General features: G+C 47.8%; 1 protein-coding gene across 1 annotated transcript in view; it reads left to right on the forward strand.

Annotated features, from left to right (window-relative positions):
* The first annotated feature begins 331 nt into the window (after nt 1–331).
* The window catches only part of LOC144168832 (cytochrome P450 3A41-like), a 63,011-nt gene continuing 39,996 nt past the window's right edge, over nt 332–23,346 (forward strand). The window contains exon 1 of the mRNA XM_077697817.1: nt 332–662. Within this exon, the coding sequence (XP_077553943.1) occupies nt 595–662 (68 nt within the window). The 5' untranslated portion in view covers nt 332–594. The remainder of the gene's footprint in view (nt 663–23,346) is intronic.

The following is a 23,346-nucleotide window of genomic DNA, read 5'->3' on the forward strand; positions in this document are numbered from 1 at the left end:
TCCACCATATTTATTGTGACAGGAGCGAGGCGGGGGGAAGGCGGGAAGAAAGTGCGACGTAGAGGAGTGGAGAAGAGAGGTATTTACTTGGCGGGGACGGCAGAAGACGATCGTCTGTGGAAGATATTTGCTTACGAACAAGCAGATACGCGCCATTTTTTTCTTTGTCACAGCAGCGTTAAGCGCGGATGGGTGACCCTGCACGTGTCAGTGTCCCCAACACGCGCCGACGAGACTTTATCAGGCTGCTTGTCACACAAAGATCTTTAGAGTGCGCTGATCCTGCGCCTTGCGTCGTGCACTATCATCGCCAAAAGGGGGTATTTCGCGCGTTCCTGTAGAGCGATAAGACTTCTAACCAAATGAGGGCAGTGGCGATCCCCTTTTTGTAGTTACTAGTCAATGAATGGCCTGCCATCGCTTATAACAGCACCGCAATGAATTGCGCCGACGTTTATACACTAGATAGAGCTCAGACAGAGGGTGTGTACGCCCATTGCCAGTCAGCGCCTGTTTCCCTGGAGCACTGACACGCACGGCCAGTCCTGGATAAGCGATAAGGCACTGGCAAACCGGCATACCGTCATCACAAGGATGGTTGAAATGTTCGAAGACACATTGCTGGTGTTCGTGTCGGTATTCCTTCTCGCAACGCTGTTCCTGTAAGTAGACAGAATATGGGCCTTTTCAAAAGCAATCCTGTTGAGGTTAAAAACCGCTAGCTTTTTTATTAAGTGCTGCAGTGAGAATTTGGCTGTTGCTGCAGCAGACCCAGAAATAACACATTTTGATCAGCTTCAGTACGTGAGAGGTTTGATTAGGTGATATGATTGGAGTTACTCATAATTACAAACATTGAATGAATCTACGAGAATGTATTAGGTAGATAATTTCTCCAGTTTAATTGCAAGTTCACACCTTCGCCATCACGCCACACCATACCGCAGCACAAGGACTGTTAACTTAGAAAACTATCTTCCAGGCTTTCTCTGTGTATGCATGGCATTTTATGTTGTTATTTACTCATGAGTACGAATTCTGTGTTATCAGCTAGTTTTATCTTGCATGCTCTTGTGTTACCGCGCATAGCTGTATGATTTTTTTTTTCTCGGGGAATATGCGAAGTAGAGAGCCGACCAACGCCACCAGGTCCTAGACCCGTAGGATGGCGCAGTGATTCACTAATTCAGCGGGAACGTTTTCGTGACTCACGGTAGAAGACGCGTGCTTTTCGTTATCACGATTCCGGATTTATACACGAAACGAAGAACTATCGCGAGAGAGTTGCCGGAAGTGAATGAATACCTCGTCGCGTTCTCTTGTGTTTCGAATGAAACCGAGTTGTATGTTCTATTCTGTCCGTGTCGGCGGTTCGTCCTAATGGTTGGAGGTACTGACTTCTATTTCTAGTTATTCAAATGTCTTAAAGGGGACCCTACCTGTACGTACAGGGGGGTATTAAAGGGAATGCGAACAACGGAGCACACAGCCTACAATGCATGCTGCATCATCTGGCTGCAGCGTCTGTGAACGGTGCGCATGCCTACTTCTTCGAGAGTGTTTCAGAGTGTCGCCTACATTTATGGGAAAGGCTTGATCCGGAAGCGACACCGGTCTTCTATTTTGAGGAGCCTTTTCACGCTGCGTCGCCAATGAGCAGGATAATCGGTGAAGGGAATCATGCTAGCTGCTATCAGCCTGCTGCGGGCTTGGCTCCCCAATGTACTAGATAACATGACGCCCAGTGGCGACAGAGCCTAAAAAGTCCCTATAAAATAAATGTTTTGCGTCACTTCTTTATCAAGCATTTACCCGAACAGTAGGCCACACTGTCAAACGCTCTGAGAGAACTACGCATGCGCGCAGATTACTGACTGTGCAGCCAGACGGTGCGGCATGCATCGGAGGCTGTGCGCTCCGTTGTTCGTATTTCTGTAAGTCGCACAAATGTTTAATTATCGAGCCTGAGCAGCGACGTTTCTGTGCCTGAGCACTATATGATGGAGCGATATTGCTAAGAGGGTGACGCTCAGCACAGGCTCAGAAAGCGCGCTCAGCTGGGATCATCGTCTGCTCGGCTGTTCCTTCTTAAAGGGGCCCTAAATAGGGTTGTGACGGTTATAAGGCCTGGAGCCTTCGCCCTTTCCTCGCGCATTAAAGCGCTGTGGATGCTACGTGCTGGAAAGCTCGGAGCTAAAGAACCTGGAGACAATTTCATGTTCGAAAACTGCGCTTCAGGTTACTGAGGGCCCACTTTTATTAAGGAATACAAACCAAAGACGTGGACAGCATGAGCGCAATCTAACAGTCGCAAGTTTGCTCTCATGCTGTCGACGTCCTTCGTTTGTATTCCTTAAAAAAGTGTTCTTAGTATTCTCAAGCGCAGTTTTTGAACATTCAAAACCAACTAAGCCCAATTCCTTACGTTATTGGAGACACTTGTCAGGACCCTTGCGCTTCGAAAATTAATCCGGAGCCCTCCACTACGGCGCGCCTCGTCGCCTGCGTTGGTCGGCGCGTTAAACCCCCACAACCAATCAATAAAGCTATGTTCACACTACCGACGCAAAAGCCATATCCTCATCTATGGACATAAAAAAAAACGGCGTGTCACGCAGTTGGGTTGACTTAGACATTTAATGATGCCATTTTTAAAGCTATTACGACAGTTGCGACAGCAGTCTGAACCCGGCATAAGACGCATGCTGCACCATCTCAACGTTACTAGAATAACGTTGGCACCATCTAACAGTGAGGGCAGTAAGCGACGCGCATGCGCACTTGGAGAGCGTTTGTGAGTGCTGTGAACTGTAATGACAAAAGGGACAGCGTCAATTTATTTTGAGGCGCCTTCTTACGCTGCATCGCAACGGAGCAGGGTGACAGATGATGGGTATCATGCTGGCTGCCATCGGCATGCTACGCGCTTGGCTCCCGAGTATAGCTAAGAGTCAGATTCATGGTGAAAAAACAGCGCAAGAAACAAAGGGACAAAAACAGGGGACGACGTAAGCACTGAACTCGCCAGTGAAAGTTTATTAGAAAAAAAACACGTATTTAAACACAAAAACCGTACTATCGCGTTAACAGATAACCCGGGTGATGCATGGGAGCGACACCAAATAGGCACCTTTAAATAGACACCTTTAAATACACCCCTTTAAATAGACACCTTTAAATAGTTTTTTTCCTCGCTGAAGCTACTGCGTGAAGTGGGGACGCTCGGCGGTCGTCGCCAGGCACGCGCTCAGGAGCGCTTGGAATATTTTTGGTATTTTGAACGCATTACACGCCGCACACTACGGCCAGCTACACCACCTCCGCGGTTTAAAAGAGGAAAAGGTTAAAGCCACGTTCTCAAATACGAAGGAAGGCCTGCGACGATGTTCGGTAAAAAACTTCCTACACTAACCTAATACACCCACCCTCTTCCACACAACATGGTCAAGTCCAACAATATGCTGGGGGGCAGCTCAAACATTACACATTGCACTTCTATAGAGACATCGGAGGCAGTCATGACCAGCTCGACCCATCAAGATCGCCGTCAACTAATTGAAAGGGGAAGGCAGGAGCTACTGTTTCTGCGGCTGCTGACTTCCGGTTTCCCCCTTCAGCTTGCTACAACTTGTTTATACACTTTTCCTAATCTCCAACCATTTCATACCCGTAAAAGATTTTCTCTGCCTCCGATTTTGGATCTATTAGTGAAAGATCAAAATGCTCAGTCTGGACATACGCTGAGAATAAAGCTTTAAGCACTCGCACTGTCGACTTCTCGCGCAAAGTGATTGATTGATTGTTGGGTTTAACGCGTCGACGCAACGCAGGCAATGAGGCGCGGCGCGACGTATTTTTACCACGTGGAGATCTTTAACCTGCGCCGAAATGTCGTCCACAACGCCGTTTTTGCTTTTCGCCTCCACCACAAAAGCGGCCACCGTGACCGGGAATCGAACCCGCGTCGTTGTGCTCAGTAGCACAACGCCTTAGCCACTGAGCCACCGCGGCGGGTTTCTCACACAAAGTGACTAACACCCCGCAGCCGCTGTGTTTCACGCACGCATAAATCTACGGGCACACTAGCGTCCAGCTCACCATGCCGCCCCGCCGACGGCCGCCAGCGGCGTCGCGCCGCAGCCTTCACCCACAGCGCGGGTGACGCCGCTGGCGGCCGACGGCAGGGCGGCACGTCAAGTTCGACGCTAGTGTACGCGCACCTTTAGGCTATGTTCAGACTACGGACTGAACAGCTATATCGTGTGCTATGGATGCAAAAAAACGTTGTTTCACGCAGTTCGGTTGGCTGAGACGTTAAATGACGTCAGTATTTAAAGATATTACGACAGTTGCGACAACAGCACGGGCCGGCATCTGCAGCATCCACCGTGGTCCGCGTAATTCGTGCCAACAGCTCTAAATGCTCCCCTAGTGGCACATGGCGTCGGAAAAACGCTGCATCAATCATCATGGCAACACATGGCGATGGGAAAAATGAGGTTGGTTACGTCGCGTGCGCTGCTGACATTTTTCCGGGGCATCCCAGCAAGGACGCCGCGCGCCGGCAGCCGCAACCGACTACTGACGCTCGCCCAACTGCGCTCTGCCGTCGGTCGCTGCCACATGGGCCGCTCGGGAATGGCACCAGGCGCGAAAGTTGGGCGAGCGGCGGCCGATGCCTTGGAATGGCCGCCGCCCGTAGTTCGGTATTTGTATGCACTAACGTGTTTAGGAATTGAAAGAAAACATGCACGGAATAGTGTGTTTGCTGGTGTCGAATTGTTGTCTTTGTCGTGGTGTTAATTGGAGCGTTACACAAGCATTCTTTTTGCTTTACTTTTATTCAAAATGCATATGAGGAAGTCTTTATTTCGAAGGAATGAGAACGTGAACTACACTCATGTGTTGTATATACATATTATGTACACACTATTGCACACTAAGAAAAAGATGGCGTATGCAAATTCGGGCATACAATATTGCAAAATAGCAGACAAACGTACCGCATACACATTTAGGCACACAATGATTGATTACGAAAGAACTTCGATAGGTGTAGTCACTACACAGGTTTTTTTCTACGGCACGCCTCGGCGGGAGAACATTACTTGAAAGTTCCGCTCCATGTATACTGATTTCTCGGGAACACCTCGAGACAGGAATGTTGCTTAGACGTTCAAAAAATTCGTTTTAGTCCAGAGACACAATAATCTGTAACCTAATAATAAAAAAAAGCATGCATAGGCATGCTTCAATGCCGGTCTTTGGGTCAGTGTACGCAAAGTCTGAAACAAAGCGTTGATTCGACCATTATTCTACATGCACTTCCGGGAAGGATATTCACACCTACAAAATGCAGCGAAAAAAAGTGTCACGACACAATACCCGCACTATTGACCGCTTATTGCTGGATTCTATCTACATTCAAAAATAATGCGCAACCACGCCGAATTTTCGCAGAACAAAAATCGAACGCAAGCGTCGTTTAGATAGCGTCTCTTCATACCGACTTGCGCACCTGTCGGTTCTCACAAGATCTATACACGTGCATTGACCAAACAGTTATCAATGCTGATACAGCGCAGCGATATAAGAAAGCGGCCAGAGGTGCGTGGCAAGGAAAGGATATCTGGGCCAGTGAAGCTTATTTTTTTATTTATCAATCAGGAAAGCGGATTTTGTTATCTAGTAATTCAACAGACGGCTTACTAATCCGATCGCCGCCTGCCTTGTGAATGAGGTAGGCTTCATAGATTTCACGCTCACGCTAATCCTTATACGTTCGTGCAACACGCGTATTGTCGAATCTGGGCAATAACCCGTGGTCGTGACAATGTGTGGCAAGGTTGCTGCCAGTACCTGTTTTTAGTGTGTTTGCATCTCGCGGATACGGTCACTTAAACAGCGCCCGGTCTGACCAATGTAGGTCTTCCCACATGACAGAGGAACTTCATGCACAACGAAGCACCTACATTCTCCGTATGGTTTTATGTGGCTGTGACGGGTATCTGGATTCAGAAAAAAAAACAAGCTTCACAGGCCAGGATTGCCTTTTTTGCCACGGGCTTTTGGCCACGTCTTATATCACTGCGCTGTATATGCATTGCTAACTGTTTGGTCAATGCACGTGTAGAGATCATGTGTTTTGTGTGTATTGTTGGATGCGCTTCATTTTTATCATGTTTCCTTCCCGCCTTCCTTCCCTGGGTATATTTGGCTAGCCGCGGAATAAACCAAACAGTTGCTAGTCATCGCCGTGTGTCGTCGTTTGTTGTCCCGTTTTTTTTTTCTTGCGCTGTTTTGAATTTCAGTGAAGAAGTAGGGCCATGCCGCAGCACCCTGCCGCTATGATCGCCCCAATTTTCGAAACCGGAACTAACCAAAGTCACCGACCAGTGACAACAGCGTAAACCCGGCCTAAGCCGCAAAATCCTAGAGGGCCTTTGTCTGGATTCAGAAAAAAACCAAGTCTTTTCTCTTCGCTCACCGTTAGTGTTTGGAAAGGGTGACTGGGAAATGTAGTAATTCTGCTTTAAAAAAAAAAAAGCACTCCCGCAACGTCACACTAGCGCTATCGCGTCGTATATGTTAAGCCCTAAACGTAGATGTTACCTGCAACTATTTCATGTTAGGACTGGCCACATTGCTTTGTTATCCCCACGGTTCCTTTGTCGTATCCCGTGCCGAAAAGTGCTTTCTTGCGCCAAGCCACTTGCGCCCGGGCTCCGCGCTGTTCGCATAACATTGTATGCAAATCGAGAGCCCTTAGCTGGGTAAATACACATCCCAATCTGAGAGTTTAAAAAATAAACCTGCTTTTTAAATACCCTGTCTTCACTAAAGCCTCAAAGTAGCACTCCTCCCCAGCAGTCAAAAATGAAGGGCATAAAACCATCTAAAACGTTTTGGCTTGAAAAAATTGTCATTGAAAAAAATCGCGCCAATCCACCCCGTGAATGTGGTTGGAAAGCAAAGCTGTAAAGGGCACCCATAACGATTACCCATGCGATGTCACTTAAACTCACTCACATCGCTCTACAAATAGCAAAACCAGAGAGAAGTGAAATGCACTTAACCACACCATTTATTACTTCAAAGAGATAATCTTGTTAAGGTTAAATCAATGCATGAAGCATGAACGGTGTTTGGCTGAGGTGTATTGGTGTAGGACAAGAGCGGAAACTTTCTTTATAAAATAAAGTAAGCTCCAACCCGGTGTTAGACGATATGTCTTCTCCGTCTCTGCGCCGCGGACGGAGGCGACGAGATTTGCGGCAGAGAACGTGGAGGAGGAAGAAATACTTCTGCTCAGATTTCTGAACGGCCCAGAGTGTAGCCCTGGGGAGTGATTCCTTCTTCTGTGGGGCCCATATGCAGTCCGCGCAGCCTGTGTTCTGTCCACCAGCTGAAGCTGGGTAGGTAGAGAGGGCCTGGACAGCAGCATCTCCCCTTGCTCCTTTTGGGTAGTTGACGGAAAGAGAGGACGGTGCTCAGGGCTAAAGTCGCACACCCCGATTACGAGGCGGAGTGTTCTTACTTCTGAGCAGAATTTACATTCAGCGTCGTAGCGATTCGGATACATTAAGTGAAGACGTGTAGGCTGTGGGAAGGAGCCCGGATTGTATGAGCCGTACGGTAGTTTGTTGTTCTCTGGAAAGTTCAGGGTAAAGCGAAGGTACGGTCTGTCTCAGAAGGCGATAGTGCTGGGTTATCTCCCTGAACGTGACAAGCGGGTGACTGTTCTCGTGCGGCTCCATAGCACGGAAGGTAAAAGCGCAGGCTTGTTGGGTGGGCGTATTTGTTTCCCTCCATTGAAGCGTGAGGGGTGTTCAGATGAGCTTAATGGAACCGTTTGGGGAGTGGTTTTTTAGCACGCGCCATGCATGTCAGGACACCCAACCCTACTTCTAGTTCCAGTAGGCTTGCTGGGAATCGATGACTACCCTCCGAACCCCTGGTTCAGCGAGAGCCATGGTGATGGCTTCCTCTTCTGCTGCCGTCATTTCTTGGGTCCTAAGTGAGGTACACGCAAGGATGTTTGTTCTGCCGCGGTGGCTCAGTGGCTAAGGCGTTCCGCTGCTGAGCACGAGGTCGTGGGTTCGATTCCCGGCCGCGGCGGCCGCTTTTCTGATGGAGGCGAAAAGCAAAAACGCCCGTGTGTACGAGATTTCGGCGCACGATAAAGATCCCCAGGTGGTCAAAATTAATCCGGAGCCCTCCACTACGGCGCGCCTCATCGCCTGCGTTGCGTCGGCGCGTTAAACCCCACAATCAATCAATCAATCAATCATAACGCGAGGGACGCAGTTCTTTTCCGGCCACTCAAGCGCTTTTCCTTTCACTTTAATCACGATCATTCATCACAATCATCACGGAAAGTTGGCTTTCCTGCAGTGCGTCTTAACATTAGAGTCATCAGTGAGTACACAGAAGCTTCGCTTTAAAAGTGCTCATCGGAGTGACTTCTGCTTAGAGCTGCGTATTGCTGTCGTCCGTGCACAATTTGCCAAAACGAACGCCTGGGCGTTTCCGTCGTATCCAGACGGCTTTGTGTGCTCCAGATGAAGATAAGAAGAACGATAGCAAAACGCCAACTTGGATTCCCTGCAATATGAGCGTTTCAACGTTCCCAACTTTAGATAACGAGCCTAAATGGTACCATGCTCGTGTACGTCGGGTCAAGAATCCCCTGGAACCAAAATCTGGCTACTGCAATGTAAAATCAACGCGTATGGACTGCATTTCTGTCACAAGATAAACATAGCTATACCACGATGAACCCGGCGCATGCGCTTGTTTGAACGAAGCAAACGTTAATTACAGGCCCAGAGAATCCATCTCCAACTGTTGACAGCTCAATGTCGAAGCGTTTTCCCCTGAACGGTTAACGAATCAACGACATTGAAGAAATCGACTGTTTTTTACAGATTTTTGACTTGTTGTCTTCTGATGTTGTGTCTATAGCGTAGCTAGCAACTATTTTGCATTAGGCCGTGTTTATGAGTTTAACTGCAAGCTGCACAACAGCAAATGTTTCCAAGGAACTCGTTGGTGTTGGGCACTCGGCTTCTCCTGGGAAGAATCTGCTGCCCCAGATTAAGCTGTTTTAACAGCTTTTTCTCGCTGGTCTTTCTTGTAAAAAAAAACGAAATAAAGATGGAATGAAGGAATGAATTTAAGGAAAAGGCCGTTGAAGAAGTTTGTGGGCCACGTGGTCCTGACATGCACCATCTGTCACACCACTTGCCATATGCAGGGGATGCCTGTAAAGTGACATGAAATAGCAGCCTAGAGGCCTTCACAAATGTGTCATTGTTATGCCACACGAGAACAATCTTTCAGTTTAGAACAGTGTGTTTGTCTTCAGAATAAGTATTTATTCACCAAGCATGTTCTTTTGCTATTTTTATGTTTGTGTTGGACCCGCCGCAATGGCTCAGTGGCTAAGGCGTTGTGCTTCTGAGCACGCGGACGCGGGTTCGATTCCCGGCCGAGGCGGCCGCTTTTCGTATGCAGGCGTAAAGCAAAAATGCCCGTGTGTACGAGATTTTAGCGCACGTTAAAGTGACCCTGCAACAATTTCGATAAACGCGTTCACTCTTTCCTTCGCGTCTAAAAGAACTGCAAAAGCAATAGTTATCGCCAGAACGTAGCCGCACTGCGTCATTTGCTCGTCGCTGCAGGTACGCCTTCCGTTTCAGCTTTGTTTTTGTGGCTTTATTTTTAAAGTTGCTATAGAAAAGCGTTCATTGCTGCCGCTGAAGGAAAACGGGCCAACAGCCGCTACATGGCCTTAAAGGGAAGGTGAAGCGGTTTTAGAATTAAAAGAAAAGTTGACTAGCAGCAAGTACACATTGAATAGTTCATGTGTACGAAATATGTTCGCAATACATGCAATAGAAGCGGCGCAATGAGCAAACAAAAGTGGCCCGATGCCCCGCCCCCATCTCGCCGCGCGATGCCGGAAGACCGAAGAGCACGGGCGAAAACCGGCTGAACAACGTCATACCTGGACTTCCGGCCGGATCGGGCGCCTCGGCCATGCTCTTTTCGCCGTGTTTCCTTGTGAATGATACTTGTCGTTGTTGGGGTTGATAGCACTTATGTACAATTTTCGTGTTCAAAAAGTATGCACGAACGCCAAACGAGGCATACGTTATCATGCCGTATTCCTAAGCAGAATAATGCCACGCCGGGATGCTTGATAACATACGGAAGCGACAGCCGAGGTGGCTGTGCTTGATGACAGAGAATATACTACACTACGTTAAATACTTTGTAAACCGCTCCAATGCGTTTTTTTTATGCGACGGACGGGAATGTTCACATTAGATCCTAGATTTAGGATGGATGGGGAATACTGCTGTACTTTGGCCGGGGATGTTTCGTTCCATTCCAGAAACTAAGTCACATTTGTTCAGGAAATACTTGTTTCGTTAAACGCGTCGGTTTTCTTTCCCTATGGGCTCACGACAGTGTTCAAAAAAACAATTTTTTGGCGAAACTAAAACAATTGGCCAATCCTGATAAAAGTTCTCTCCCGGCTAAGAGGTAAACAGTATTCCTACAAAGTAAAAGAACCAAGACAACCAGATTACTTATTTTGCAAGTATACATGTCACGATAAGGTGATGTTTGTCTGAAAAAAAAAAAACACCACTCCGAACCACCACCGTGCCATAATTTGTGTTGACTGCGGGGGCCTAATTTTTTGCCCAAGATTCCGTGTGGCTGCATATTATAACCTGGCAAGCACTTGTTGTCACTGAACCTCAAGTGTGCTCCAGTGATAGTCGGTGATATATACAATGATGATACTAAAAAAATTAGGAGCGAAGAGTAAATATACGGCCTCTGACCGACTATCGCGGTAAATGCTTAAATCTAGAAATGCTGAAACAGGCCAACGATTCATTATCACAAACGTTTGGTGATTGTTACCTAAAGTAACGTAACTACAACGTAACTGCCTTGTCCGACTGGTCTGTTAATTATAACGAGGTGGCCGTAATATTGTAGCAGAATGCGCAACGAACAAGCGAAAATCAAGCCCTACTACAGCCAATAATGCTGAGCAGGCACTAGTATGCTGCAGTGTTTTCAGAATAAATGCATGTGAAGCAGTAAGACGCCACTCATCGATGTGCAGCTAGCAATCGCGGAGGCGCGGCCGTAGCGCCGCTGCCGAAATGGCGCGCGCGTGTGGGTCTGTGTACGGGGATGAGTAACCGGGCTGGGTGGGCGACAACGAACAAAGGAAATGCGGAAGCAGAGTCTGCTCGTTGGTTTATGCGTGTACCGGCAAGATGTGTCTCGCATATAAGTTTACAGCGCATGAACGCTATTTTTTCGCGCAGTGCACGTACGTGCTTTTCGCTGGTAGATTGTTTATAAAACGCCCATTAATCTCCGGCATAGATGGTTTTGTGTATAATAAGAAACAGTTAAGGCAGTACGTAATATTAACATAAGGTATAAAATCCCCCTATGCTGGTTGACTAATTCAAAAATACTTTGAGGGAACCCACTAGTCGACGTCACAGTCACTGCTTTGGGGTTCTCTGTCGTGTAAAGCAAATTTAAGCTCCAAGATAATTGAACCAACAGCACGGGAAATTATAAAAGAAACTTCCAGTCATGTGCGAAAATTAAACTGCAAGCTAAATTGCCGCAAAGGCAACCGTGCGATCGTTCGCAATGCTTCCGACAACCCGCGCGGCCGAAGGGTGTCCTCCTTTGACGTCATGACGGGCGCAACCAATCAGGGGCGTCAAACGACGAAAAGCGCGCGTCTTTCAAACGGGGCCGCGCTTTTTGCAAGATAAATGCCACTTGGACTCATGTACGATAAATTTCAATGTGATATTCGGAATCAGCGCGCAAGAAACTATATAACTGTTAATCTAACTCAAATTTTTTGGAAAGCGCTTCAGCTTCCCTTTAATGACGGAACTCGATCGGTCGAAGAACGCCAACAACGGGGAAGAGATGAACATCTTTTGAGCGAGTTTCCAAGTTATCTGATGGGCATAGAGCAGTAATTTTTGGCTGAGGTACTTTGCGAACCCCCATTCTTAGTACTGGGTGTGTTGTGTGAATACGTTCTGCAAGCACTTAAGATTTCTAGAAAAGTTGAGAAAAGTGTTGCAGGGTCCCTTTAAAGATCATTACAAGGTCACAAAAGCGCGCCTCATGGCCTGCGTCGCACCATCGCGTAAACCCTACAATCAATCAATTAATAAATTGTAAGGTGTCATTTTGGGTTAGGTAATTCATGACTTGTAAAAATACACTGGATAGCATCGACGAGGTAAAAAGAACGGACAGCACGGGCGCCGATTGTCGAATGTGGGTCTTGTTGCAGCTACGCGAGTACACTGCACCAGAGTCCTTCAATGCTTCTCTGGTCATGAAACTCCCGGCCAAGTTTCGTACGGGGACAAAGGCTACCGCGAGGGGCGCCACCGCAGATCGGAGGGCATCGGGCGGCCGCCGCTGCTCTGCAGCCAAACCGGCAGGCATGAACGCAGTAGCAGCATGCCCGTTCGCACCAAATGTTTTCGCCACGCATAAAATGACAAGTCCATTTGAGCCGCCCACAACACGTAAAGCAAAAGCGCACTGCTGATAAGGCGGCGAGTGCCTGTTTTATCTTACTCCGTGGTGCGTTCCCTGCGAAACGCGCTCTGACCACGCCCCTAGGTGCCCTCCGATAAACACCAGCGCCTCAGCGCGGCCTCCCTGGGCAGCGTAGGAAGCTCTCCCATAGCGTGACGGCGAAGTTTCATGACCAGAAAGGCATTGAAGGACTCTGACTGCACCTACGCGAGCAAAAATAAAGATGTTAGATAACGCCAAGAAAGCGACAATGGGCTGGGAACTTGTTTCCGGATCATGCGGCTGTCAGCCAAAAAATAGATAACTGTATCAGCGTTCACGTGCCGAAAGATACATGTTTTGTTGTCCGAGATAAGCCAAAAATACATAAGCGAGAACTGTTATTGTAAGATAAGGTTAAGATAAGATAAGGTTTCAGGCATGCAAATAGCTGACATTATAGTCAATAGGTGCTACACATGGGCTTCTGAAGAAGAGCGGCCCTTTTTCCCAGATTACAAAGCTTCGACGTTTTCCCTCTTGTAATGTATAGCTAGTAAATTTGAAGCGCGATTATAACGAGAAGGTAAAAAATGGCATGCAATCATATGAAATGCCACGTTCGTGCCAGTGAACCCATGTGATGCCGGCGGAGCGTTTGGTGACGCAACGATTTTGCGCCCTCCCGAAAGCGATAATTCGTTCCACAGCACGTGTGCTCTATTTGGGTGCCACCACAGACGCAAATATTGTTACAAGTTAATGACGAAGCTGGCAATCGCGTACGGCTCCATAAAAACCTTAGTGAAAACGACGACGCACTGAAAGTAGCATAGCCTTGGGTTCGCACACGCCATACTCGCTGCTCAATAAACCATCGCTTCATCTACCATGGTTCAATGTTTCGTCATGCCTCCGGGTATCAATATTTTGTATGCCACCAATTCTCACAGGAAATAACAAATGTGCCGTCACATACCACTTTTTCTTCGTCAGTCACCAGAACCCTCACGTTTTATTCTTCCTGGAGAGCACAGTCAAATTTGAATGCAATACAGCGACTCTCCTACGCCGCACATTTTTGAAGCGTTTGACATCAGCATTGCCAAAGTAGCTTATCTAACCGCTTTTTTGTCTCTGAGGTTAGATGCCTAGAACCTCATGATGAGCTCGAAATTTCTATAAAGAGTGCTTACTCTCGGTTTTTTCTTCCTTGATTTATCTTTCACAATGAACGTATACACTGATTAAAGCGCACGCAGAAAACGAACATCCCCAGACGTATCTTCAGCGCGTGTACGTTGATACCGGCTTGCAATTTTGCTGATTTCTGAATTGTCAGGCGGGTGAGCCCCTGCCAGTCATTGGTCTCCTCTGTTTCTATCCCTTTTATCGGGCAGTTGAGTATCTGAAGACGTACAGTGGGGTCACGGGGATCGCGTGGATGCTGCGCTCCGCGAAGCGCCGTCGCCGAGAAGTGGCGAGAATCGAAGACCGCCGGCACATGCGCACTGGCCGCACGAGGCGGGAGAAGCCGCTGTGTCGTCTGCTACGGCGCTTCGGCCGGCCGCTCACATACATGCTTCGAGTGCGAAATCCCTCAGCTGCTGCAAGCTGAGCGCCGCTGCGGAGCGCCGTAGCAGACGACAGAGCGGCTTCTCCAACCTCGTGCGGCCAATGCGCATGTGCCGGCTGCCTCCGATTCTCGCCACTTCTCGGCGACGGCGCTTCGCGGAGCACAGCATCCACGCGCTCGCCGTTTCCCTTTAACAGTGGACCCCACTGTACCTCGTCGTTGGCCCAACAAGCTGCTTCCTTTAACGAAGGAAATGATGCATCAGTTAACATAGCGTAGGCAGCCGTTTCTGCTGCTCGCTCAAACGCATTGGTAACACCATTCTACGCAGTGCAATCTCCAAACTGTGGAGCGGTTCGATAACTGTGGGAGTATAACGAGTTATCAGAGCGACCACACTGCAGTGACAGTACCGAAAGAGACGTCGTCATTGCATAATTTAGAAGAGATTAGGAAACGTTCCCTACGCAACGAACGACTTTATGGGGCCTACAAGCACGAAGGTGAACCAGGAACAAATGCAGAAGCATCGATGCATCGACCTAGCCTCAGACGCACCTACCTAGCGCTCGGGCATATGTTGCCATCGCGGAAGCACGATTTCGGTGGTGACCGTGTTTATTAGCGCAAAACGTAAAGATTTCGTATCCCAGACGGTAGAACGAAGACACTCGCCAACGACGACGCCGAACAGCCCTATGACAAGCATGTACAAGTACCCCAAAGAAGACTCCACGGAAACGCATCATTACGTGCCGAATGATCAGAAAAACAGGAAAGAAAGGGACTTTTATACGTAGCAGGATCGATAGACGCATGAAAAGACCGAGCCTGTGCCTCGATTCCCCGACGGGAATCCGACAAGCAACCCGACATCATTACCACATGAATTTAAACCAGCCCTACAAGGTTGCTGTCCACCTGGACGGACGATGGCCCGGACGAGTTGCTTACGCTGTTCGAATTGCATAAAGCTCAGGTAGCACAGACGCTTCAAGCATCGGTGGAAGCAGGAGTATGGACTTCTCTGGGGTGACTAACACGGGCACGACAGTGATCGGAATCATAATATTTCGTTCACACAAACATTAACTGGACTTCTTTCCTTTTGGTAAAAGTAAGACACGTGCGCTGGATGACCGCATAACACTGTTATCTCCTACTAATGTGCCCGTCTTGCTTTCGCCTTTATAAATGCCGACATGCCACCACGGTGCTGGGGTGGACATGTTTTTCTGTGCCACTTATGCCGTCTTAGCCCCACTAATCGCGCCTCTGCGGGATCGTCTGGTCTGAGGCACTAAGGCAAGTGCGCTCGTTTAACAAATGCCTTGACCCCGCCTGCAAAATCTGTGTTGCGCCATACATGGCTGGTTGTCATTTACATCAAGCACTTTCCGAAGCGTTAAAGGTGACAGGCTTTGTTTAGCGCAAGGAATTCGCGTCACTGTCTCGTAAAACGCGTCCAGCAATCCTTGTTGTGACTGTGGAACTTCCTGAAGAATGAAGAACCGGTGCTTTGTGAAAGTTCATTGAATGTTCAGAACCGTTGTCCAAACTACAAGCCACAGCCTAAACGTTGCAAGCCGCGGCTCTGCTGACTTGGGTGAAAAAAGATGCACATTGCACGTACGAGAAAGAAGAAAATCGCTGAATTCTGAAAAATGTCAATACGCCGCTTTCTATTACAAAGGCAAGGGGAAGAGACAGCCTATGAAAACTATGAAAGAACTCATAGATGCACATTGGAAGTTTTTTCTTTTATAAATTAGCGCCAAATATACAGTGTCTCAGCTATCATGCACCAAGATTAAAAAAAAACAGCGATGGAGTTACTCGGAGGAAACCTAGTGCATATTGTTTGCGGTACTCTGGAGAATCGGGCAGTATTTTTTCTTTAATGGGAGTTAAATAATTAATCGTAATTAATTACCTAACTCGGGAATTACTATCCTGCTCACTAAAGTGTCAACGAGGCCCTTGTAGGTACCAACGAGGGGCATCTAACTGCGGTATTTCAGCGACGCACTAATTGAGTATTCATTTATTCTGACTGATAAATAAAACCCGCGAAGTATGAAAAAAACCCCGTGACGGCGCTCCGGCGCGCCTCGTAAAGCAGCGCCCCCAAATAAATTGATTGAAAGCAACTGCTTTGCCTGTCACCCATAGAGTTTCTTACAGTACGCACTAGAGAGGAATCTGGCGCTAGCGTCTATGCGGCTCCCATCAAGGTCGTCTGTGTCGTCATGGACCGCCATTATACATCGCACTCGCCTTAGTTTCGTCATTGGTTTGGATTGAAACGTTTTAGTGACCGCAAATTTAAACAAAGTGCCACAAAAACGCGAAGAATAGTGTGCAATTAAGTAAGTGGCAAACAAACACAGGCTTTTTTAAAACTAAGGAAAAAAGAAGTAAAGCGTATTTTTGCCGGAACGGTTGTGCCTGCTAATCTGCAGGCCAAGGTTGTAGTTACGAACAATGTTAAAGGGACACTGAAGTGAATTTGTCAAGCTCCCGCTTTTGCTTGCACTGCGTAGACTGGCTCAAATTAGCACACTTTTCATCGTTTATCCGGTTGACAAATCGGTAATTATTTTACAAAGCGCGAAAGAAGTAAAACTATCATGTGCGGTTTGCAGCGGCCGCACTAACTAAAGCTGTGACGTTGGGAGGAGCGGGCACCGTGGTTGGACGATGCCCAAGGTGAGCAACCAAATACGTTTCTGTTTCGGTTTCGGTTCTGTAAAACACAACCGGTGACGTTGTTGGATGGGCATTCTCAATAACTCAGTAATCATCGTACCGCGCTTCTGCCATGTTGTCAGCTGTGAAAATGCATAAAGATAAGCCTCCCAGGACGGCTTGGAATCGTAGCATTCACTAGCCGAGGCCTACGCAGTGCATGGACGCCCTCCGCGTACACGCAGACGCCCAAATGTCATGCGCTTTCCCCCCATATTTGGAGCCGGCCTCACTCATGCATGTACCGTAAAAAGCGTGTTCGCACCAGGCCAAGGGTCTGTTCATTCTGGCCTGTGCCCACTGCCCGCAAGCAGTCGGTGCTTATGGCAACAGCACGCCAACGAGAACTCGCTAGCGCGCCAGTGCCAGCCTGCGCCGTTCTGTGAACTAGTTCGTGGAGCCATGAACGTTGCGGCCCAAAAAAAGGTGAACTCAATGTAGAAAACATCGGCAGAGAATGAAAAATTTAACTTACAAAAAAAAAAAAAAAAAGTACGTCGACGAGAACTCGCTAGCGCGCCAGTGCCAGCCTGCGCCGTTCTGTGAACTAGTTCGTGGAGCCATGAACGTTGCAGCCCAAAAAAAGGTGAACTCAATGTAGAAAACATCGGCAGAAAACGAAAAAGTTAACTTACAAAAAAAAAGCACGTACCCACGGGGACTCGAACTCGTGACTTGCAAAACACTTGCGGCGACATACCTAGCGCCCCAGACCACTCGGCCACGGGACGGGCTCCGCCGACCTTGATAACATAATGTATATATTGTACAACAAGTTTACACTTTTATTTAGTTTTGCCATTTCAAGCAGCTTAGGTCACTATTTGTTGTATTGCGCTCGTGCAGTAAGCGTCCCCCGAGTTTCCGCAATAGCTCACGTCTAGCAATTGCATTTCGTAGACGGAAAAGCGTTCGCAGATGCGTAGTCGTGCTGCTGACCCAGCGCAAAAAAAGTGCTTCCCGCACCCTATTTTTACGCTGTACGGTAAAAATATCAATGGATTTTATTTCCTCAGTACCTATAATGACTTCGCTGACTATTCTCCCGCCTTCAAGAGGCCTTATATTTTCCTACTGGCGTACCAGTCAGCGAAGCGTCGCATGTGCGCTTGTGCGGCGCTTGTGTGAAGCGACCTTGACTTGGAGCTAGATACAGTGTACAAACTAACCAAGTAAAAAAAGGCCCATTCTTCCATTCACAAACGTGTCCTGGCTTCGTTTCAACTGAGCGAACGAATTGCGACGACCCGTCGGCGGCCGGCGGACGAAACGCTGGGCCGACTGACTCTGTCTGAAGGCCGGGGAGCCGTGCAGTAGCGCAGCCAATTGCGAGCTCGGCTCCTTGCGACGTCACACGAAAACGCCGCAGAAAATGGGCGAGCGTAAAGAGAGGAGGACAACATTTTCGAATTAATTTTTCTACTAAATAAAATCGCGTAAACGCGCCCAGAGTGGTCGTAACATGGCCTGGGGACTCCGGACTACAATTTGCGCAAGTAATCTCGCAATGTTTACATATCACTTCAGTGTCCCTTTAATATTTGGGGGGTAACTCATTAGAGACTGTGATTTTATTAATTTTACCATTATTTCAAATAACAAGCTGTTTGAAGAGCTTCGAAAGTTTTTGAGCGTGCCTATCAAAACGTTGCCTTCGTGGTGAACCGGTGCACCGGGAACGCCAGCGAGTTTAACAACAACAAAAAAGAAAACGTGGCGTTAAATAATCGTGCACGATGACAAGACAGGATGCATACAAGCGCCCGTGTCTGCCATATCTTGTCTTCGTCGAAGTCCGTTTTGTTTCTTCTTTTCGTCAGCTACAAATTTTGCGGCGGCATATTACCCGCTCAGTCATACGTCCTTCGACTGCGGCATGAGCAACGTCAGGTGCGATCACGCATTGCCTGCTGTTTCACTGAACACGGCTACCACAGAAACGAGAGGATTTCGGCTTCCTTGTAGCTCGTAAACATGTTAATGCATAGTGAAGAAAGCAAATCCCAAAAACCTCTTAAGAATCCAATTGCCATGCCAAGCCCAAGCCAAAAAGGAGGTCTTCCCATGAACCCCCATGACGACATGGCTTACGAGGCGCAGTTTCCTCTCTAGTATACTTACTAAGAAACTCTATGCTGTCACCCGCCCCAAGAGACCGCGCGTCGCCTTCATAATGGCATGCATGAAAGGAGCAGCAGCAGCAAGTTTTGCGGGAGGCGTGTGCAGATAAGGCACAAACTCGGTCGCACTTCTTCTTTCTTACTTTTGTTTATTTCATTCTGGCTAACTCAGAGGCAGCCTGTTTGAGGGCATCACTTTATGATGTGCGCAGGAGCGCCGTCACATGGGATTTTTCGGATTTTGCGGATTTTCTTTATCAGTTAGAATATATAAGTATGCAATTATTCGTTGGTGAAAATACCGCAGTTAGATGCCCCTCGTGGGTACCGACAAGCGCCTCATTGACACTTAAGTGATTAAAACAGTAGTTCTCGAGTTAGATAATTAATTACAATATTTTATTACTTTTATTACGAAAAAAATATTATCCGCTTCTCCACAGTACTGCAAACATTACGCACTAGGTTTTCATCGAGTAACGCCGTTACTCTTTTTTGAAATCTTGGTGCATAATAGCTGGGACACCCTATATATTCTGTGGAAAATTAAATCGCCCATGTTCCGTTTAAATCCATAACAAGACCATTATCTCGAGTTATTTCCCACTGTACCGACAACTTCACTCTTCATTCTTCTTCGAATTACCTGTGGGATGGTTGTTCTGGACAATACATTGTCTCAATTTTCTCATCAGCGTCAAAACCTACGCGCAATGGGTCACTTTAACGGCATCTACCACTGTTAAGATAGAAAATAACGTAAAGACAATCACGTTGGTACACTCACTCTTGATAGCTTAGATGCAGAAACATCAGCTACTCAAGTGGTGTGCTATGACTGCCTTTACTGCTGGCCAGACGCTTCAAGACTCATAGGAAGAGGTTTAGGGCCTGCCTTCATCATTCTGCTATAACATAGTTAAAAAAAAGCACGCACCCTGGGGGTTAGCAGTGGCCTTAAGGAAAGGTACCTAGAATACAACGGGTGTTTTTCACAGCATCATTGCACACAAAACAAAAAAGCGAGGAAAAAATGAGCGCCCTTCTGCTCTCTGGAGATGGCTCACCAGCACAGCAGAGTGCACGAAACAAAACAGGTTTGTTTGTATTTGGCGCCTGAACGTGCTTTCTATTTTTCTACCGGAACTACAATATTATTTCATAAAACAAAAACTGGCTTCCCGGAAGCGTCCCCAGCGTATTATGTTCTGTGTATCACACCAACCATAAGGGCTAGACCACGCACACAGCGGACAGGTCGCAATAGGACGTGAGACGACCACACTTAAATTTCCCGCCAGTACAATGGGCATGCCATCGGTGTGGGCATGAAGCCTACAGCTGCGCTTTAATTCCTCCACCCTCTCCACACCCAACCCCCCATGTGCTCCTAATGGGTAAATCGGGGATATTGGCATGCTAAATCAGGAAGGACACCCACGAAACCGTCGCTCGCGAATCCCTTTACTAAGTAAACACAAAACAGTAGCACTGGCTACGAAAAAGTTTGACCACCTTCGCAATGGCGATGCGAAGACTGACAAAACGGCGGAGCTGGTGGTCTTCACTTGCTTTAAATTGATTTTTCTCGATTCTGCCAATCTGATCGGTAGATCGTACACTGATGCCGCCAAGCGCACGTTTTTTCTTTCGACCATAGAGTTTCGTTCAATATGCGCTAGAGAGGAATCTGGCGCTAGCGTCTATGCGGTTCATTTCTGTGTCGCTGTGTTCGAGTATAAGGCCACTAAAAGGTTTCTATCCAAGCCAATGACGAAACTAAGGCGGGCGCATAGTATAATGAAGGCCCACGACAGGCGTTCTATAAGTCGAAAATAAGACAGGCTGTTTTAAAGCCAAGAAAAAAGTACGTAAAGCGTATTTTTGCGGACGGGTTGTGCCTACTATTCTGAAGAGCAAGCTGGTGGTTAACAATGTTAGTATTTTTGGGCAAGCTCATTAGAGACTTTGATTTTGATGTTTTACGATTATTTCCAATAGTAAGTTGTTTAAAAAGCTTCGAAATGTTTTTGAGCGTGCCTACGAAAATGGCGCCTTGATGATGAACCGGAGCGCCGACCACAGCTACCGTTTAACAAAACTTGTGGCTGAGCGAGTTACTTCATATTTGAAGAAAAAAGAAACCGTGGCGTTAAACAGTCGTGCACGAAGACAAGATAGGACGGGTACCGGCGCCCGTATTTGTCGTATCGTCGAACTACGTTTGTTTTCTTTTTTTTTGTCAGCTAAAACTTTCGCGGCGGCACATTACATGCTCAGTCATACGTCTTCCCACTGCGGCAGGACCAACGTCGGGAACGATCACGCACTGCCTGCTGTTTCACCGAACACGGCTACCACCGAACAGGAAGCATTTTGGCTTCCTCGTATCTCGTAGACGTGATAATGCGTAGTCAAGAAAGCAAATCCGAAAAGCCGCTTCAGAGTCCAATTGTAATGACAAGCCCAAGCCAAAAGTGGGGGTCTTCCCATGAACTCCCACGGCGACATGGATTCCCTGGTGCAGTTTGCTCTCTAGTAGACTTACTAAGAAACTCTATACTTTCAATTAGAAGCACACTTGCGCGTGAGAGCTTGCGTCAAAGTTGTGCCGCTATGAAACAAAAATGGCGGGAAAGTTGTACCGCTATAAAACGAGAATTGAATTGGGAGCTGCTTTCATTGCGTAGAAGAAATTGCGATTAAAACTTCTGTATATAATGTACAATAAGATAATAAAACTGGAATATGCCAAGACCTCATATTATTTGTCAATTCGAATGGATCATTCCTTAAAACGCAGGGAATAGCATCTCAGGGCAGCCATTTTTGCCAATTTATTTTTTTCTTAAAACAGCACATGAGTACAATGGGCTATGAAATGTAAAAGCGTCCGTTGTGGATGAAACCTTGTTTTTTTAGAACCTGAAATCCCCCGCCTATAACGCCTTCGGGCGCTGCAGGTAAACGTTGAATAAAGGATACACATTCCCTAGGCGCAGCCAATCCCCAATGCGCACCCCTCCCCCCAACTGTGTGTCTTGGCCGTGACGCGCACTCCCCCCAGGTGTTCACCGGCTCCTTCCGACTCGTCCCTTGCACTCGCACTACTTGGCCTAGCACTTTCAACCTCACCACTTTGCCTGGCCCAGCTTTGAATGATGGTAGGCGCAAGATAGAACTCAAGGTTAAACAGCTCCGCTCTTAAAGCGCTGGATACATGTGCGACTAGTGCACGCGATTCGCATGCGACTGATCGTTACGATTGATCGTTAGGACCCGTTTTGGCGTCGATCGCTGGTCGGAGGAGGCTCACGACGTGCGACTGGCAAGCCAGATGCAGTGGTGCAGTCGTTGAGATCGTCGTGAAGCCACAGCCAATGAGAGCCCGCTGAGCCCGCAACCGGCTTGCGTTGCTCGGGAGCTCAGGCCGGCTCGGGGGATGGGAACTTTAGGCTTGGCATCTTAGCGGATATTTGATCGCCGCTATCTGTACAGCTGCGAATGACAATCTGTAACACAACTTTTCTCCACACTATCATCCCCTTTCTCGCATGTGGAACTTTATTTAAGCTATAACTGCCGCTTGCGCGATCGGTGACCAAGACATCTGATGATCTGCGTAGCCTGTTTCGATGATTCCGCGCAGGTATTGCCATCTCTCGGCCAGTCGGCGCACCGCGCGCCGCGGCCGCCGGTCAGCGTAGGCGGCGTAGGCTTGCATTCCGTCAGATATCTGATCGCCGCTTTTAAAATAAGCCCTGACAACAATCCCTAGCATAATTTTTCACCACACTAACACCTACTTTCTCGCATGTGGAACTTCATTTTAACGATCAGAATAATTCAGAAGAGCAGAGACAAGCGGTTGCTACCGTGGTCTGCGCCGGTTCGAGCCGCTGAGTGTGCCGAGATGGCAGGCGCAGCCGGCGTGTGCGCGGACTGTTTCCGGAGACAGAAAACGCTTCACGATTGCAATTTTTCACGACACTAACACCTACTTTCTCGCGTGTGGAACTTCATTTTAACGATCACATTGATTCAGTAGAGCAGCGACAAGCGGTTGCTATCGTGGTCTGAGCCGGTTCGAGCCGCTGAGTGTGCCGAGCTGGCAGGCGCGGCCGGAGTGTGCGCGGACTGTTCCGATGGCAGAAAACGCTTCACGATTGCCTGCTATCCATTTCTTGCGAACAAACGCGCGGAATCTACAAATTCAGCTCAGCGATCGTCGTAGTTGACCATGGAGCAAAAACAGTGGGCGGAGCGACGCCGACGACGCATCGTATGCGCGCATAGGGCTCATGT

The sequence above is a fragment of the Haemaphysalis longicornis genome, unplaced genomic scaffold (assembly GCF_048455015.1).
Source record: "Haemaphysalis longicornis isolate Haplotype H1 unplaced genomic scaffold, Haemaphysalis longicornis Haplotype H1 scaffold_2, whole genome shotgun sequence".
In the NCBI taxonomy this organism is placed as follows: Eukaryota; Metazoa; Arthropoda; class Arachnida; order Ixodida; family Ixodidae; genus Haemaphysalis; species Haemaphysalis longicornis.